General features: G+C 36.8%; 1 protein-coding gene across 2 annotated transcripts in view; it reads left to right on the top strand.

Moving 5' to 3' along the window:
- Nucleotides 1-20,258, top strand: part of PLCB1 (phospholipase C beta 1) — an 870,456-nt gene that overhangs the window by 629,424 nt on the left and 220,774 nt on the right. For both annotated transcript variants that reach the window (XM_020985703.2, XM_020985722.2), the window contains exon 11: nt 13,468-13,625. In XM_020985703.2, the coding sequence (XP_020841362.1) occupies nt 13,468-13,625 (158 nt within the window). The remainder of the gene's footprint in view (nt 1-13,467; nt 13,626-20,258) is intronic.

The following is a 20,258-nucleotide window of genomic DNA, read 5'->3' as shown; positions in this document are numbered from 1 at the left end:
ACTCTATCTTTGCTAAGAAAACCCTAAATGCATCACAAAGAGGGGATCATTGTGTATTGTCATTTTTCCTGAATGAAAACAGTTCTGTAAAAACAGCAACATATTTAGAAAGATAAGTGAATAGAAATTAAAATGTTTAGTATTATTGTGCTTTATTTATTTCCCTGTATGTCCAATCAAACTTTTAGATGTTGCCTTAGAAATCAAGGTTAGGGGCAGCTAGGTGGCACAGTGGATAGAACACTGGCCCTGAAGTCAGGAGAACCTGAGTTCAAATCCTACCTCAGACCAAACACATGACACTTACTAGCTGTGTGACCTGGGCAAGTCACTTAACCCCAATTGCCTTTAAAAGAAAGAAAGAAAGAAAGAGAGAGAGAGAGAGAGAGAGAGAGAGAGAGAGAGAGAGAGAGAGAGAGAAGAGAAAGAAAGAAAGAAAGAAAGAAAGAAAGAAAGAAAGAAAGAAAGAAAGAAATCAAGGTTAAATAATAATATTCTTTTCCGTAAATTTGCCTTTTTGACAACATAATCCAGCAAAATAAACCCCCACATTGGCTATGTCCAAAATTCTATGTCTGAGTCAGCATTTTAAGTCCCTCAGCTCTCTGACAGAACACTGCGTTTCATCTTTAGTCCTCAGGACTCACGGGTTGTTAACTGCAAAGATTTCAAAGTTATTTTTCTCTATTAATACTGTTGTCACGGTACAAAGTGCTTGCCTGGTTCTACTCACTTCACTCTGCATTCATAGTGGTCTTCCCAGTTTCTTCTGAAATTGTCTGTCATTTCTTATGGCACAATAATATTCCATTACCAATATTTGTTTAACTATTCCCCAAAAGATAGGCACCCCTGTAGTTTCAGTTTGACGGTTACTTACTACTTTCTGTGATCTTTTGGGGCTATATGCTTAGTAGTGGTAAAGCTGAGTCAAAGGAAATGATTAGTTAGAAGAGACCACAGAGGCCAAATAGTACAATGCATAACTCCCTTTACAATATCTTCTAATTAAAAATCCCCCTTAAGATATTCTTCAAGAGTGTTTGCCTGTGAACTGAAGGTGACCAGCCTGCAAGTAGCTATTACAGGAGAGACTAATATAAAGAAGCAGTGTAGATGTATGTTGTGAAGAGAGGAAGGGAATCTATTTGATCAGGGGAAAATGGGTAGAAATCTAATGAAACCAACTGGAATAAGGAGGGAAGTAAGGCTAAGCTAGGGGTCTTAAACCAAAGCAGCTTAGAAGGATATCAGTTTGAAGAGGCAAGAGGAATAGTTAAGAAGGAGTCTAGAATCATGGGTAGGGAATCAGTCAAATTCTTCATAAATAATAAATGCTGACATTTATATAGGGAGATGGTCATATAGAGATGGTTGGGCAGATTTTGGTTTGAAAAGTTATAGGAAAAGTGAATGGAACCATCAGGAAGTGAGATAAGGCGTTTGGAGAGAAAACGGCCAGGATAAAAGGATGGTTGGAGCAAGACCTAGATGTGGAGCATGGTAAAGTCACCACCAATCAGGATGGCAGGGCTTCCTGCCATCAGACTGAGATTTTCCAGGGAAGGAAAGGTTTAAATTCTCCAGGTTTTGCCTTCTAGTCATTATTTTCCTTCATTTACAGAGGAAACCACCCTGAAAAATAAAGCTTAAAGAGGTTAAACGATTTATCTTTGTTCACAAAAGTAGGAGGTAGCACTTAGGAATCAAATCCTGGTCCTTGCAAATCTACATTTGCTACAAGTTAGGAACCCAGGGCCTAAACTCTGGCACCTAATCAAAATGCAACTAGGACTAGCTAATAATAAGGATGAGAATGAATCATGGGAGGAACTCAAAAAGATCAAAGCCTTCTCCATTTATATTTTTTTTTATTGAAAACTAGATGATGTATATTCCCATTTACTTCTTAGAAGTTTAAAACTTTTAATTCCTTATTTTGAACTTTTAAACATTTATCTTTCCTCAAATGTTTCCCTTAGAAGTTATGGAGATTTACCCAGCTATTAAACTATCTATAAGCAGTTACATCCTAAATGTATGATTGTTGCCCACTGAACAATCTGCAGGCATACCATTGGAAGAACTGAATTATATTAATATCAATATTCTCACACTAAATGAGACCATAGGAAAAAAGAAAGTTGTAACTAAATAGAAAGATGACTCTCAGAGTTGCCTCCATGGAAAGCCAAACAAAGGATCTGGCGGAGTTGATTTAATCATTTACCCAAAGGCACATCCTTTCATGGGATACTTGGCTATCTTGCTCCTCTTTGTGTGTGATGAATGAGCATAAGCCAAAACAAAGAACAAAACAAAATGCTCCATGAAGTTCATTTCAGCTTGGATACCAACATCTGTTACATAGGATGAAGAAGTAAAGAAATTCAATGAATAATTTGGCAAACTCCTCCAAATCAGGTCAGCATGTACTTTGATACTCGGTGACTTAAATGTGAAGGAAAAAGCAGCAATGAAGAGCAAAAAGTCTGTCTGTTGGAAAATACAGTTCAGATGATTGACTATTTAAAACAAAAATCAAAATCAACATTAAATTAGAATAAAGATGAGAAGGCACTGTCAACAAAAACAAGTGCTTCCATTTAATCTATTCAAACAATCAGAGATGAAATATTGGAAATGGGGAAAAGGCTTTGATACTGGCTTTACTTATTGCTGCTTCCTGAAAAAAATTAGCCAAAATAAACCAAAGTAAGACACTAAAACAAAGCATCTCAAAGAGCCCAGACACTGCATCAGTGAGGAAAAAGAATTTCATCTCTTTGCTAAACAGAGAGAAGTAGCAGCTAGGGCTCATTTGCAACAATATCAAGAAAGATGAGGGAAGATGGTGGTGCTACTAAAAATGATGAAAAGAAGTGAATGTGAGGGGCAGCTAGGTGGTGCAGTAGATAGAGCACCGGCCCTGAAGTAAGGAGGATCTGAGTTCAAATCCGGCCTCAGACCAAGCACTTAACACTTACTAGCTGTGTGACCCTGGGCAAGTCACTTAACCCCAACTGCATTTAAAAAAAAGAAGAAGTGAATGTGAAAACATGTCTACAGAAAGCTTGGTATAATTCTAAACAGAGACACAAAATATTCATGGAGGATACTGGAAGAAAAACAAATATATTTTAATCACTGAGAATAGAGGAACTTCTGGATTTGAACCCAAACACCTCAGCCTCCATTAGGCTATGTGAGGAATTTGAGAAGGGACTTAGCTAGGTTGCTCAGTGGATAAATTGCTGGACTTAGAGTCATGAAGATCTGAGTTCAAATCTGCCCCCAGATACTTACTAGCTGTGTGACATTGGACAAGTCACTTAACCTCTGTCTACCTTGTTTTCCTCATGTTGTAAAATGAGCATAGTAATAGCACCTGCCTTCCAGAGTTGTGAGGACAAAATGGGATAATATTTATAAAGTGCTTTACACACCTTGAATTGCCATGTAAATGCTATGATGGTGATGATGATGCATAGGAAATATATGTTCAGAAAAACAGGTTGACTAAGCACATTGTGAGAGAGAAAAATGAATAAACCACTTAAGAGCTGCATGAGATCATAATAACTGACACTTATATAGCATTGTAAAGTTTTCAAGGTACTTAACATGTATTATCTCATTTGAGCCTTACGACAATCCTATGGAGTAGGTACTGTAAATTTGACTCTATATAAAAGATGAGACTCAGAGACATTAAGTGATTCACCAATAGTCCCACAGCTGATAAAGTATTGGAGATGAGTTTTCAACCAACTTCTTCCTAACTACAACCCCCAAACTTTCAGTAGATCTTCTTTGGGGTCTTTTGTTGAAATGGATTCAAATTAATACAGGATGTAGAAATGTGGGTGGGCTATAAGCTGCACCCATCGAGGCAAATATCCCCATCAGTGATATTGCAGACACACTGCTGTTGGAAAGTGTGTTTCCCTTTTGCAATTAAAAAAAAAATCTCCAAAAATCTAAAGGAAGGACTTGTGCATCTTCTAAGGGAATTTGTGTAGGGAGCAAGTTAGAAACCTATATCTCTGCAGAAAATGTGGATAGAAGGATCTCAGGGTAGAAGACCATATAGTATACTAGAACCATAAGGGATGAGGCAGGTGAAGCCTGAAACTTTGGATGAAAAATAAAGTGGGGTATGGAGAGCAGGCGAAGGCCTGGAAAATACCTCTAGAAGGATGTTACGTTCAGGAGACCTCTGAGACATTATATTAAAGTCTTTCTACATGTGGCATTGGACAAGTCACATAAACTCTTCCTTTCCCTTGGCAATGAAATGGAGCTGTTTTTGCCCTGCTGCCCAGAGTTGTTGTAAGGATCAAATGATGCAGTGTATATATGAAAGCAATTTGTAAACTGTAAAGTACTGTTACCTTTTACTCTATGGCATTCTAATTATTAACTACTCACGTAGGGATCAAACCTCTAAATTTTTTGCCATATTACTATTGTGCTCTAACAAAATGAGTGAAAAGGTCAGACTGATTAGTGTAGCCCTACTGCACAGAAGAGCAATTAGGGCAGCTAGTACTTCTGGGTCTGAACAGTTCTCTTCAGCTGTGATTCCAATATTGATGTACCCTCCGTGACCACATGGGAGCTGTTCTTTCAGTGACAGCAGAGAAATCATTCCTATCTATTGCCCTGATCCTCATCTCCACACACGCAGTTTTTATTGGTGAACATTTAAGCATTTCTTTTGTAATGTACTAGAAACCTTTTCAGCTAGGAAGACCACAAGGAATTAACAGTAAGTATATACTGATGATAAGGCTAGCAGTAGTCCTTCTCTTTCAGGGATGGGGGACATAGGCTGGGGGTTGGGGGAAAGAGGCAAGGCAGTTGAATCATTAGACTCAATCTTTTATGTCTTTAAATAGAACACTTTCTAGCTCTGGCTAATTTCTCTGACGTAGATAAATTGTCAGAAGCCATTGACTTTAAAGGTTTTGTCCCAGTCTGTAGTCTCTTATTCTAGTTTCTGTCACCCAAGGATGCCTCAGGTCCTGTGTGGCATGACTCAGGCAGATATATCGGTCACTAAGGATAAATGCAACACACTGAGACATCAAATATTATGGCTTGGAGGCAATATTATGGGTTAATGGGAGATGTCACTTCGGCTCCCGACTTCATTCTTATGTTTGGAATTTGCTTATGAGAGATGATGACAGCTTTCTAGCTTCCTAAGCACCAAGTTCTGAGTGATTCATAGAACATCATTAACACCAACTCAGGGCTGGCCCCTAGCCCTAACAGCTGTATTCTGTTCTGCCTATATTCAAATAGAAAATAAAGAGAAAGAAGAGCCTTGGAGACAGAATGAGGGAAGTAAAGGAAAATGGTGGTTAAGCATCTCAAATTAAAAAAAATAATAAAGTGTTCTGAGGCCTTCAGCACAAAAAGAAAGTCCATATCTTAACTCTTTGTGGCTGAAAATTACTGTAGATGAAAGAAAATGTACTGGAAAGTAAATATTCATTCAATGAAAAATATTATCTGCCATCATGTGTTCTCTGATATGAATCTTCCTTTTCTAAGAAATATAATTTATTTTTCTGAGGATGTGCAGTAGAGTCTTAGGCCCTGTTTATTATTTATTTTTTTTCTGATGGGGAAATTATCAGAAACTTTGGGCTTAAGGAATGAGCTATTTTCCATATTATTATGTTACTATTCAGCTCTGTATTATTCCAGAGAGCACAGGTATCAAAATACACACACACACACACACACACACACACATACACACAGAGTTTCTTAGTTATTTTTGTCATTTGTCCTCTACCTAACCAACCCCATGTACCAGACCAAACATAGAATTCCTAGGCTTTAAATATATAACTCATTTTTAGATGCTGTTCACCTCCCAGTAACTTTTTGCAACCAGAACTTATCTTTACATCTATAAAAGTTGCTTCCACCAACTGTCAGTAACAGTTCTTTTATGACAACACAGCCTATAGGCTACTTCTTAAGACCCTGACATCCAAATGAGCATAATCACTTACCTAAAAGAGCAGATTCTGCTCACAAATGTTCATTACAAATTTAATGGACTTAACAAAGAGGTCCAAAACTGGTGTTAAGATTACCACCAACCTGCAAGAGATTTGTGAATTAGAGCCAGTAATTAAGTAGAAGGAGAGAAAACCAAGACTCCATTTGCAATGTGAAATAAAGAACTAAGTGATACCAGAGAAAAATCTGCTTTAGTCTAAAGTAGCTGTGCAATTGGCATGGAAACAGGAATTTTGATTTAGAAGGGCCTGGATAATTTGTTCAGCTCTCCACTTCAGTAAGATAGCCCTGCCTTTAGAATAGGCACTATTCAAAATGATAACTATGCTTTTTCTCATGAAATTTTATCTGCATATGACAAGATGTCTTCATCTTTCTGTGATATAGTAATAGATGGCCAGTTGGTTATTTGAGGGATAATAGATTGAATTCTACAGGGAGTTTTTGTCCAGATGATTTCATCATCGATGTGTTCTACATTTGGAAGAGCATGTGTGTTAATGAGGTCATGTTTTTTTGGAAGATAAACATGATTGTTCAAAACTTCCTTAGCTCCCCATTACCTGCATCATGATACCCTAACAGTCAAGAATGATACACTTTTTGTTATGCTGAAAGAAGTATTTTGTGACTTGTATAAAAAGATCATGTTAAAGGGGTAGAATATAAAGTGGTTCTAATCCTATATTCTTTGCCCTTCATGTTTTCCATGACAGGCATTATGTATTGCAAAGTCATTTTGACAGCTTTTATTGATATCTCCTATTTTTCGGTGACCATTGACAAATTGGAGAGAACTTTTCATAAAGAAAATTAAAGGCTTCAGAGGAAGGATATTTTGTTTATTTTATTTCATTTACTTTCATTTATTTTATTTTATTTACATTTGTTTACTTTCCAAGATGCTTTATCTAGAACTAAATACTATGGAGAAAGAATAATAGCTTACTTCTATATAAATTCATATTTAATATGTAATTTTTATCCTCACAATATCTACTGTGTAAATATGTGGAGTACAGATTTTTCTGAAATTGCTTTGTAGAACTTGTTAGGAAAGCTTTTAGTTAAAGGATGATTTTTTATGAGAGGTTTTAGAATTGAACATTACTAATTATTAAATAGCAATGTGTTATAGATGTAGAGTAAAGCATTTTTTAAAAATCTTATTTCAACCATAACAAACTAAGGAACTTCAATGTGATGCTATAAAAACAAAAACAAAACAAACCAAAAAACTTACCTTTGGACTCAGAGGACCCAGATTCAAATTATGCCTCTGTCATTTAGAACCTATATGACATTAGTCATGCCACTTAATTTCTCTCAGTCTCAGTTTACTCATATGTAAAATAACAGTGATAGCTAGCATTTTTGTAGGACTTTAAGGATTGCAAAGTACTTTAGAGATATTATCTCATTTGATCCTTAAAGACAGGTGCTATTATTTTGCTAAAGAGGAAACTTGGGCAGAAAGAGATAAAGTGACTTGCCCAGGATCACATGGCTATTAAGGGTCTGAGGCCAAATTTGATCTCAGGTCTTTCTGACTCCACATCCAGCACTCTCTTCACTAGACCACTGGTGAATATTAAATTAGGCATTTGAACTAGATGAGCTGTAAGGCACTTTCCAGATCTAAATCCATAATCCTATGATTAGTATTTAACTTAGTATTAGTACTTCCTTGGGGAAGTTAGGTGGTATAAAGGATCAAATGCTGGGTTTGGAATCAGGAGGACTCATCTTTCTGAGTTCAAATCTGGCCTCAGACACTTAATATTTGTGTGACCCTGGGCAAGTCACTTAACCCTGTTTGTCTCAGCTTCATCATCTGTAAAATAAGCTGGAGAAGAAAATGGCAAACCCCAAGAAAACCCTAAATAGGGTCACAAAGAGTCAGACATGATTGAAACAACTGAACAACAAAATCTACTTCTTAGGAGAAACAGCCATAGGCTCAAAGGCAGAAATATTATGAAACCATCCCAACTATAACTTCCAGTCAGCTGATCAAAGATGTGTGGTGATAAAAACAGAGTGACTAATATTTCTAGTTTTTACACAGTTGTGCCACTCGCCACATATCTGAAAGTTGGCTATAAATTTTAAGTTGCAGCTGGGACTGTGTATCTCCCTCCTCAACCTCATAAGAGACTCTGAGGATATTTTTTTTGAAGTTGAAAAACACATTACATTTTCCCTCAAGGGTCTTATAGTCTAGATGGGGAAATTTTAAAAAGTCATACACACAAAAAAATAACCAAAATGGAGCACAGTTGCAAAGGGTTTAAGCTTGATATTCTTAAAGGTCCCTTCTTGTTCCCAATCCATGATTCAGAATCCAAGCACGTAAGACAATCAGTCAATAAACATGCATTAAGTGCTTAGTATGTGCAGAAACTGGGCAAAACAATGGGGAAATAAAAGGGAGAAATCTTTAAATAGTCCCTGCCCTCAAGGAGTTTATATTCCAGTGTAGGAGACAACATGTAAATTAATAGGTATGAGAAAACGCAGTACATACAATGTAGATGGAAGAAAACCTTAGAAGGGAAGGCACTAGCTGCTGGAGAGGAGATGTGGGGCATAGGGAAAGGCCTCCTGTGAAGGTGGTGTTTGCCATAGAAGAATAGCAAGTATGCAGGTATATAGATATGGAGCCTAATGTGTAAAGAATGATGAGTAGGCCAATAGTGTGCACAGGGTAATAATGTGTGAGAAGATGGGAAAGTTAGGAATGAATCAGGTTGTAAAGAGCTTATATTCCAGCAGAACTTATATTTAATCCTAGTGGTGATAGGGAAGGAAAAAGGCAAATCATTCCAATATCTTTGCCAAGAAAACCCCAAATAGGGTGATGATTAAAACTGATTGAACAACAGCAACAATAATGAGGAGTCACTGGAGTTTTGGGGGAGGGGCATGGTATGGACAGACATGCTTTGGCGTCTATGTGGAAAATGAATTAGAATCAGGAAAAAGGAGGCACTATGAGGTGAGAGTACAGATAACAGAGAGATCGTGTCTGGGTTACAGTTTATAATTTTTTACTGTTTAGTACAGAAAACCTTTTAGAACATCTTCACTAATATAAATCAAAGAATTTAAAAATCACCGAAAAGGGGAGAGTTCAAGTGTGAAAATGTAACTCTGTCTGGGGACATACACTGTGTATTTGTAGGATCTCTAGAATCAACTTTCTTTGGGTAGAGTATCCTATATTTGAAAGATTCATAGTTCAAAGAAAATAGCCAGAAATATTTTAGCTTCCCTGCAAGAGAAATGTGAAAGCCTGTCTTATTCTTATTCTTTTACTTTTTCTTATTATTATTACAATGAATATAGCAGAATAGTGGAACTAGGAATTCTTTCTAATTGTACCAAGGATCCACAGTACTCTGGAAAACATACCTAAAGGTGACAAAATGATTTCCAGGGGGAAATAAGCAGAATTTCCAGCAGAATGAGAGTGTTGTCAGAGTACCTGAAACAATAATATTTTGTAGAAGGGAGGCCGAAAAATTTGGGTCAGAGAGCAAACACTGACACTTGTGATGGGGAGGTTAAAAAAAAAACCACCAATAAAGAAATATGAGAGGATACCCAAACCTATCCCCTTTATGAAGATGGAGGTTCATAGGTGTTGTACATTGTACATGTTTTCAGATTTTTTTTCAATGTATTGATTGATTATGCTGACATTTTCATCTATTTTTTGGCTTTGAAAATACTTTTGTCATATGTGATGGCTCTTAGGGAGGGGCAAGGAGAGGAGGAGTTATCCTGGTTAAAGCTATAATGATGCATAAAACAAAAGACTAATAAAAACTTATTTTTAAGAAAGGGAAAAATAAGAAAAAAGAACACCTGAACTAAGAGTGAGGAAATTTTAATTCTAGTCTCCTTCTTGACATACTACTAACTTTCAGTGGGTCAGTCATTTAATCTCTTTAGGCCCCAATTCATCTATTTTAAAAAAGTGAATTAGATGAGATTGTCTCAGAGATTCCTTTCAGCCCTTGAGTTCTGTGATCAACTATTTAGTAGTGGATAATTCTTTTGGCATTATTCCACAATAAATTATCCTGTGCTTTCTCTAAATATTGTAACAGACCTCTTGAGCAGTGTGTTTCATGGATTATTTGAGAGGGGGATGGGTTAATTTTTACAATTTTTTACTATCCCAAGATAAACACTAGCTCAAATGACTACGTCTAAAAATAAATCATTGTGGAAACACCCATCTCTCTCTTATATTCAGGGTAAAAATTACAATGTACTCTATCTCTGCTCACCGTTCCCTGTGTCTGTGTGTGTGTGTGTGTGTGTGTGTGTGTGTGTGTGTGTTTCCTGGATCCCTATATGTATTGTTGAAGCACAATAATTCTACCTGAATTTTCTATAGGTAAATGCTTTCATTTTCTTATAAGTTTGGTACAGAAAGTATGAAAATGTAGGTGAAGAATATGGTGACAGGCTATCTGTATGGTACTAATATTAATTTTGTGGGTTGAGGATAATTTTTTTTTGAATAATGATTTTTGAAACACCCAACATTTTCCACTGTTCACTTAGAACTTCATATGAGAATTTCCAATGACAGTGCAAGTAGCATGATTTAATACATACATACACACACACACACATACACACACACACACAGAGTCTCTTTACACTGTATATGTGGGACTATAGCAGAAGCTATATTAACAATATAATCTCAATAATATCTCTTCATCATAAAATAATTAAGAAAATCATCACCATTGCATAAAGACATTACTCTTTAGGAGCAAATGATTCCATCCACTCATTAGTGTTCCTTGTGATAGCAAAGGATAGTGATATAGATGTACTCAAAATAAAAATTATCTAAAAATCATCTTTCTTTTAGTTTATAAATATGTCTTAAAACACATTGATGCACTGTTTGTAGAACTATGAACTCATCCAATCGTCCTGGAAAACAATTTAGAACTATGCCCCCAAAACTGCTAAATTGTATATAACTCTTGACTGAGTGATAACCAATACTAGGCTTACATCCCAAAGAGATTAAAGAAAGATGGGGCAGCACTAATGTAGTCAAGTCAAAAAGCATTTATGTAGGTGCACCATGACAAGTGTTGGGAATACAAAGACATGCAAAAATAATGTGCTTTCTCAAAAACCTAATGGGGAGACAACATTTAAACAACTATGTATAAACAACACAAATACAGGATAAATTGGGGATAATCTCGGGGAAAGGCATGGCATTAAGGGCAACCTGGAAAAGCTTCGTGAAAAAGTTTGAATTTTAGTTGAGATTAAAAGGAAGTTAGGGAAACCAGGAGGCAGAGACAAACAAGGAGAGAAATTCAAGCATGGGGGCAGCTAATGACCATGCCCAGAGTTGGGAATTAGAGCGTAATGTACAAGGAGGAAGCCAAGGTCACTGGATTTCAAAGTACGTAGGAGTGAGTAAGGTATAAGAATATTGGAATGGCAAGGTTGTACCAGGTGATAAAAGTCTTTACAAACCATAGAGTTTTATATTTGATCCTAGAGGTAATAGGGAACCAATGGAGTTCATTAGGTATAGAGGTGACACAGCCAGACCTGCACATTAAGAAGATCTATCTCATAGCCAAATGGATATTGGTCGGGGCGGGGAGGGAGGGATATGTACAAAAATATTTTAGTAGTTCTTTTTGTAGTGTCAAAGATTTGAAACTAAGTATGTGCCTATCAAATGGAAAACAGTTGAACAAATTATATTAAGTGAATAATACCATGGGATAATATTGTGTTGCAAGAAATTATGAAAGGGATGTTTTCAGAGAAACTTGGGAAGACTTATATGAAATGATCCAGGTTGAAGTGAATAAAACCAGAAGAACAATTTGTACAGTAACAACATACTTAAAAGTAATTTTGAAAGACTAGAAAACTCTGTTTGATCAATGCAATGTCCAACAATAATTCCAGAGATCAATGATGAAGAATGCTACTCATCTCTTGCCAAAGATGTGATAGACTAATATGCAAAATAAGACACATTTTTGGACTTGGACAACATGGAAATTTGTTTTTGACTATTTATATTTGTTATAGTTGTTTAGTTATTATTTTTGCTGTTTTGGTTGGTTTGTTTGGTTTTCCAGAGGGAGTGAAGGGAGGTATAAGGGGCAGGAGGGGAATGTAGTTTAGCAAGCAGCTGTACATGGCAAAGGATTTGTTTTGTTTTGTTTTGTTTTTCATGGGCCCAACTCAGGGTTTCCCAATTTATCATTCTTTGTAGTTAGCTCTAAGTTCTTTCTTCCCTCTGCTGATCCTTAGGAGATAGAAATAAGGAAGTGACTTTTAAGTCCCAGAATGATAACAAGTTAGAGTAAAGGCTATTGATTAAGTATAGATCTATTGATATAAGATCCTATAAAGCATGATGTCAGTGTAAAGTATTATTATTTTAAATGACTATTACAAGGGATGATTTATATGGGTGGGAGAGAAAGAAGACTGTATTCAGAAATAAAGGTGATGTAAAAACAAAACATGTCAATAAAAATTATAAAAATTAAATAAAATAAAATTAACAGTGAACTGAGAGAAACAAAATCACTCAGCAAGCATTTATTAAACACCTACTATGTGGTAATTATTGTATTAAGGGCAAGGAATACAAAGACAAAAGTCAAACAGTCTATGTTCATGTTCTCTTCAGAGAAACAACTTATCTACAAAATAAACACAAAGTTATTGTGATAGCAAAAGTCAAAAGAGATCCTTTGTCAGGGAATCTCTAGCTGGGCCGTGTGGGGAGTTAGGGATTTTAAAATACATGGCACAACAGTAAATAAGCCAGTTTCACCGGCACATAGAGTATATGAAACAGATTAACATGCAATAAACCTGCAAAGCTAAGCTGGAACCAGATTGTGAAAGACTTTAAATGTCCATCAAAGGAGATGTCTACTTAAGGAATATTAATTTGACAACTGAGTAGAGGATGGATTGGAGAGTGGAGACACTGGGGTCAAAGTAACTAATTAGGAGATTGTTGTAATAGTTCAAGCAAGAAGTGCTCAGATCCTAAATTTGAATGATACTCCTAATTCAGAGAAAGGAGGAATGTAAGAGATATTATAGAGGGAGAATTGATAAGGTTTGCTAATCATTTGGATAGTGAGAGTGACAGAAAAGAAAAAGAAGATAATTGACATTTTAAACCAATGACTTGAAGGATGGTGGTATGCTTTGACAGAGTTCAGGAATTCATGAAGAGGGGAGGTGTAATTGCAGTGTGGAGGTCACTCTGTTACTCACTTGAAATAGTCTTTTAGGAAAGTTTTCTTATAATGTTGAAAGACCTTACCTATACTACCTTTTCTTGTTTCCTTTTATTGACTGCCCTGGCCTCATGGTCTTGTTCTTCCACAGCTGGCCAGCTAGCTGGCAACTCCTCAGTAGAGATGTATCGCCAAGTGCTCTTGTCTGGCTGTCGCTGTGTGGAGCTGGACTGCTGGAAGGGACGAACAGCAGAAGAAGAGCCTGTCATTACCCATGGTTTCACCATGACAACAGAAATCTCTTTTAAGGTATGATGAATAGTTTAGTTGATGGGAAGGCATGGGTAAGAGAGTGGAGTGCTCTGGAGCTGGCCTTTAGTCCCAGCTCTGCAACTCTTGGGCTATGTAACTTTAGGAAAGGCAATTTGAACTTTGGTCTCCTCATTTTTAAAGAGAGATGTTTGAATTTGATGATGCCTGTATTACCTCCTAGTTCTAAAAGTCTATATTTGAAACTTCAGCAAAAGATCAACATAGGTTTACATCCTGATTCTCAGTTTTACACATAGTAAAACAAGATTTTTATCAGTTCTCAGGCCCTATGGTCAACTACTGTGATTTTATTAATCAAATTCAGCAGAAACTGACTCAAAAAAACAGGTCAGCTTAATTTACAGTATGAATTGGATGATTGACTAAATTACTCCTGTTTCTCACATAAAGTATCTTCTTCTGAAGTCTGAAGATAGTTCATCTTCTCCCCACTCCCTCACCCCCCTCCCAAGGAGTTTATATTTTCCTGACAAGCCATTGGTTCTACTAATTACTGTACTGAGTCACCCAGGGCAAGTCACTTTAATTTCATTAGTGACATCTCATCAATTTCCAAATCACCTGCTAAAAAGACTCTATCAAAATAGTTAGGTCTGAACTAAATGGATAAATACCTTTTTGATGAAGTTTCTTATCCTTTTTTTCTTTTATCTTAATCATTCATTGCTCTAGATCAGTCACAAAATCTAAGAGACCATAGAGGTCACCAAAGTCCAATCCTTATATGAACAGGAATCAGCTTTATCTCATCCCTAAGAACTACTTAACCAGCCTCCATTTGAGGACTTCGAGTGGTTAACAACTCTCTTCCTCCTCAAGGCAGTGCATTCTACTTTGTGACAGCTCGAATTGTTAGAATGAGAGAGAGAGAGAGAGAGAGAGAGAGAGAGAGAGAGAGAGAGAGAGAGAGAGAGAGAGAAAGAAGAGAAGAGAAGAGAAGAGAAGAGAAGAGAAGAGAAGAGAAGAGAAGAGAAGAGAAGAGAAGAGAAGAGAAGAGAAGAGAAGAGAGGAGAGAAGAAAAGAGATGAGATGAAGAGAAGAGAAAGGAGACAAGAGGAGAGAGAAGAGAAGAGAGAAGAGAAAAGAAAAAGAAGAGAAGAGAGAAGAGAAAGGAGAGAGAAGAGAAGACATGAGAAGACAAGAGAAGAGAAGAGAAATCTGACTTTGCATATTCTTCTCATCGTCCCTAGTTCTACCCTGGCCAAGGGAAATTTCTCTCACCTTCACAATAGGCTTTCAAAAATTAAAGACAATTGTTGTGCTCTTATGTAAGTCTTCTTTTCTCTAGGACAAATAACCTAGCTTATTTCAGCCTCTTTGTGTAGTATAGTTTTGAATCCCCTCTTGATTACCATTCCCTAGATGCTCTGTATTTTGTGAGCATCCTTACTGTAATGCAACATACTCAACTAAACACAGTACTGCAGATATGATCTGATTAGGGAAAACCACAGAGGAACTCTCATGTCTCTCATTCTGGTCACTATGCAGCTATCAAAGCATCCTAAAATGAAATTTGTTTTTTTTTTGGTTGACATTACACTCTGTTGACTCATTTTCACTTTATAGTCCCCTATACTCCCAAGTTTTTCTAGCCAGATCTTATCTATCCTATATTAGTAAAAATTGGTATTTTTAACCCAATGCGGGTTTTAGATTTATAATTACTGAATTTCTGAATATTGTTAGATTAGGGCCATCATTCTAGCTTGCCAGGACATTTTTTGTGACTTGATTAAGTCAGCCCATATGTTAACCACCTATCACACAACCCAAAGATTTAATAAGCATGGGACCAAGAACAAATCCCTGAAATTTTCTACTTGAGGACTTCTTTCAAGATGATGTTGTTACATGAATTGTCTTTCTTTGAGTTTAATCTTTTAAATCTACCTAACTTAAATATATTATAGTCCATAATTCTACATCTTATCCACAGTGATATTCTGAGCAACTTTTTGCAATGCCTTGCTGAAATTAGATATACAAATTGCTTATTAGCATTTATGTAGTGCTTTAAGGTTCACAGAGCCCTGAATATGTTATCTCATTTGATCATATAGTGTGTGTGTATATTTGTATGCCATATATTATGACTGTAACATTTTTCTGGTGTACTCATCTTCTAATTCTGTCCAGAAATAGAAACAAGGTTATTTTCATCTGACTTGCTTTTGATGAACCTATGTTGGTTCCCTGTGGTCTCTGGGATCTACCATACTTTGAGTCCTTAGCCTTCTGGACATTTACATACACATATATAGGATTAGACTATCTGATACCTACTATCTCTTGTAACTCTTGATATCTTGAAATTCTGTGTGATATCATGAGACTTAATTTAGTGCTTTTAACACCATTGTAGACATAAACAAGAAGTACCTTCTGCAGAGTGATAAATCTGCCTAGGGAATAGTTACCAGCTGGCTGGTCAGCCATATAACGACAGAAATAATATGAGGCTAGGGAATTATTATTCAACAACGGGAAATAGGAATAATCAGTATGGACAAGTCTTTTAACCCTAAGAAAAAGTCCATCTCAAAATACTTTTCAAAATATTTATGAGGCAAATGAGCAGCAAAAATAATAATAAAATTGCTAGCTCAGGATTGAGATTGCCACCATCTTTCAAGTTACACAGGGTAACAACCTGGAAGTTATCTTTGATTTTCCCTTCTCCCTCATCCATTATTTGTTCTGTTTGCTGGGGTATATATAGTACATGGAATCTTCATTCAAACTGTCTGTTTCCGAAGGTCAGGCTGTCTTTGCACTCTTGGCAGGTAGTTTCTTTTGCTTAGAGTGCTCTGTGATAAGTACTTATCATTCTCTACCTACTCATCAAAGAATCTAACCAATTCACCATCTATTGACAATAAATGGTTATCCTGAATTGTTTTTCTAAGCATATGTTAATCCCAAGGGCAATTCTCTTAAGCACGCAGGCTGCCTAGTCTCTCTGTCGCTAAGTATGGAATAGCTTTCAATTGATCTACTAACTCTTGTATGTCTCGTGAATACTAAGATTTCTCAAGCAAAACTCAATCACATAGTTTAAGATCTTGACAATGAATTTGACATCGTTTGTTGCTTTCATCACTCTCCTGAGCTGAAGTTGTAACTAGAAAGTAAGCTTCTTTCATCTTAGGTAAGGGATGGACCTGTCATAGTGTGTAGGCAATCTTTCTATCTTTGCTGTCCCCAAAGTCAATAAAAAATAAATTTTAAAATAAATAGGTATAACCCATGCCCAAACATCATTGACACTGACATTAATCCTGGTAAAGTTGTATGCATATACTAGGAAAGCTACATGTTGTTTACATTGAGGTTTTTGTTCTAGTCTCAGAATCCTGGCATTTTCAATTGAAATATACTGTTGTGGGTTCCCTTGATGGTGATTATGTATAATTCTAGATGTGTTGATGCCAGCCAAAGCTACTGTCTCCTTGAATTTTGTGTTTTCACTTTTCTGTCTTGGTCTGAATAGAATGTGAATAGACTTGTATAAAGTTCATACACTGAGGAATATTCCTCTTTCAACACTTTAGCAACCATGGGAACTTTCAGGCTTTTGGTTGGATATGTTTTATGAAATGGTCAGTTACCATTCATAAGCCGTAGCTTATGTTCTTCTTATCATTTTTAGAGAGAGTATGCTAAGGGTATGCTAGTATTTCTATTGGTCAAATATGTAGCATAATTTCATTGTATTTTCTTTGCACACATTGAAAACATCTGTCACTTCTTGGTTATATCTGCATCCATCTTGGATCATCAGAGTCTGTTTCTTATTAACCCTAAGGTCTTTTCTTGACCCATATGTCCAAAATCATCCTGTAAAGCTTTCAGGCCCATGGAGCAATATGAATTGTGTAGTTCCATCTGCTTCCTTATACCATCTGTGTGTTCAGTGACAATCTGTTATAGCTTTCAACTTCTGGTCCAATTTCTCCCATTGTCTGGACAGCAGGGTAACCTCAAGGCAATAGCATGCCAAGGGCAACCCAAGGGTCTCAGTCTATCTGAGGTATAGGTACTAATAAGCTAAATTGGGGAGGGCAGCCCTAATGAGAGAAGAGAGTCCATGGACAAGCAGTTGCCTTCACAACAATTGTCAAAGGAAAGCAGCAGGAATGGACTGCCAAGACTGGGGTAGATACAGCCCATGCAGTGATCAGGGTGTGAAGGAAAAATGCTAGACACAATGTGTCTCTGTTCCAGGGGCTACAGGTAGATTTTAGCTGAGGTAGGAAGCAGAATCTCTTTAAACTGGCAGAAGGGAGACAGTAGCAACTCCCCAAAATCTAGATCACCAAAATCTAGCCTCAGGAATTCTTGCAACCTGATGGGCTATGACCGACAGCTTTAGAGGAGTATCTGTGTTGGGAGAAACAGCCTTGGGAAATTACATTAATGTAATTAAACATATTAATCAATCACTTCTTTCCATCTTTGTACTGTAATATATATGTATGTGTGCATATGCGTGTATGTATTATAGTATTGTGATACATATTTTTTATTTTACTTACTGGCATGATTTTATATCTTAAGTTTAAAAAAGGAAAATTTTCAATTTGTTTCTTTTCTGGTCATTATTATTTATTTCATTTCATGATTATTACTGAAAATAATTTTGATGAATGGAAGAAGGGAGTGTTAAAAATATGACAGGCTAGGTCTGCCACTGTTTCAAGGGACTGAGAGTTGAGTCTTTAGGCATCACTGCCTTCTTGGCTTGTATTTATTCTTTCAGTATTGTTTCAGCTCTCGCTTCTTAGTTTCTGAGCAAAATGATTGGTTCATCTATTCTACTGACATATTATCTGATGGAAGTTCAGACTTTCAGTTGTCCTACCATTTGCTTGTAATCCAGTGCTTTGGGTGTCACAAATGGCTTTGACTCACTCTTTTCTTAGGTCTAACTCCAGCTTTGGTGATTTGTGGCTTTCGGGATGGGGCATCTACATTTGCTACTCTCTCACCCCAAGCCTGTTTAATGGTATTTGTTGAATTTGTAATTGGCTAATGATGATAAATATGCCTGATAAGTAGAATCTAACTTGGCACTGGTCAGAACATGTCAGTGGATTGTTGTCAATCTGCTATCACAAATTTCCTGCACATACAAAGTCTTTGAACTCCTTAGAGACAGCCCTCTTCAAAATCAAGAACTCCAGGTTGTAAATGGGAGTAATGATTCTTGCTGTCACAAAGACATGAGGTCTTTGCTGGCAAATGCAGCTGGTCTGGTGACCATCACCCTTTCAGCACAAGGCAGCTCCTAAGACTTCCAAACTAGCATCTCTGTGCAAAACAAAAAGTTTTCGTTAGATCTGCATAGGCCAACCCTGGTATGTGTATGAAGCAATTGACCAAATCTTGGAAAGCTTATTCATATCTGTCCATCTATTAGTCTTCAGAGTGCTTTGAGGGTTTTAAGACAACTTGGCACATCTTGCCATTCTGTTTCTGTCCCTCTATACCTGAGTGGTCATTCAGTAAATAGCTAATAGCATCGTAGTCCTTGAAAAAAATTGCAATAATCACAGAATTCTAGAAAAGCCCTTGTATCTCAAAGGTCCTTTCAATGTGGCCAAGTCAACGACACTTATATTTCTCTGGAATGGTACTCATACCTCTTTTGATGCTATGTCATCAACATATTTAACAGAGGCTCTGCAAAAGTGACACTTGTCAATTGGAAACTTGAGGGCATTTACCTCAATCTTTGGGGTTCTTAAGCTGGGGTCCACAGACTCCTTGAGGGTCCATGGATAGATGTCAAGGTCCGTGAACTTAAATGGGAAAAAATAGAATCTTTATTTTTACTAACCTTTTGTTCTTTTGAAATGTAGTGTAGCAAACTTTATTGCTCACAAGGTGAGGAAGAAAATAATTATTAGCGAATATATTATCAATTGCAACCTCCATGCCTGCAGTGTGCAACACACAGTGCCCCAAACTTATATATCATAAGAGACAAAGAACCAGGATGATACCAATGAGAGAGTGCCCTGTTATCTAAAGGAGCAGTAAAGGGATAGTATTTTCTAAATTACCTAATAAGGACTGAGGAATGTGAAGTGGGAAGTGACTTAACCCTAAGAGTACCCTTCTAGCAAGAGGCTGAAATGGACAGGCAGAGGGGCTGGGACTATATGATTCAAATAAGTTTTCTACAGTCAACAGTAATCCTGCAAGTTTTATTTTATGCATTAAAAAATTATGAGAATGGGTCTCACGAACCCCTGCTTAACTAATCCGTTATTTTCATCAGACTCTCCTCATATTCTTCCAGAATCTGTCCAAAGATAGCAATGTTGTCAAAGTTCACCAACACTTACAAGTAATTCATGTCTCCAATTACTTTCTACATTAGTTTTTGAATGTAGCCAATGATGCTTTTCAGCGTGTGCTAACACGGGCAAAAATCTACCTGGGAAGATCTAGCCTCCTTGACTTCCTGTCTCATAGGAATCTGGTAGCAGCCAATGTACAAGTCCAATATGGAGAACCACTGGCTGCCTCTCAGTGCAGGGCATCTTGAACTCTTAGTGCAGTGCATATCATGATCCACTTAGGTTCTTTTGTTCAAGGTCC

This window comes from Phascolarctos cinereus, unplaced genomic scaffold (assembly GCF_003287225.1).
Source record: "Phascolarctos cinereus isolate Bilbo 61053 unplaced genomic scaffold, phaCin_HiC Scaffold_2;HRSCAF=192, whole genome shotgun sequence".
Lineage (NCBI taxonomy): Eukaryota > Metazoa > Chordata > Mammalia > Diprotodontia > Phascolarctidae > Phascolarctos > Phascolarctos cinereus.
The sequence above is the reverse complement of the archived record's forward strand: the minus strand, read 5'-3'. Positions and strand labels throughout refer to the sequence as shown.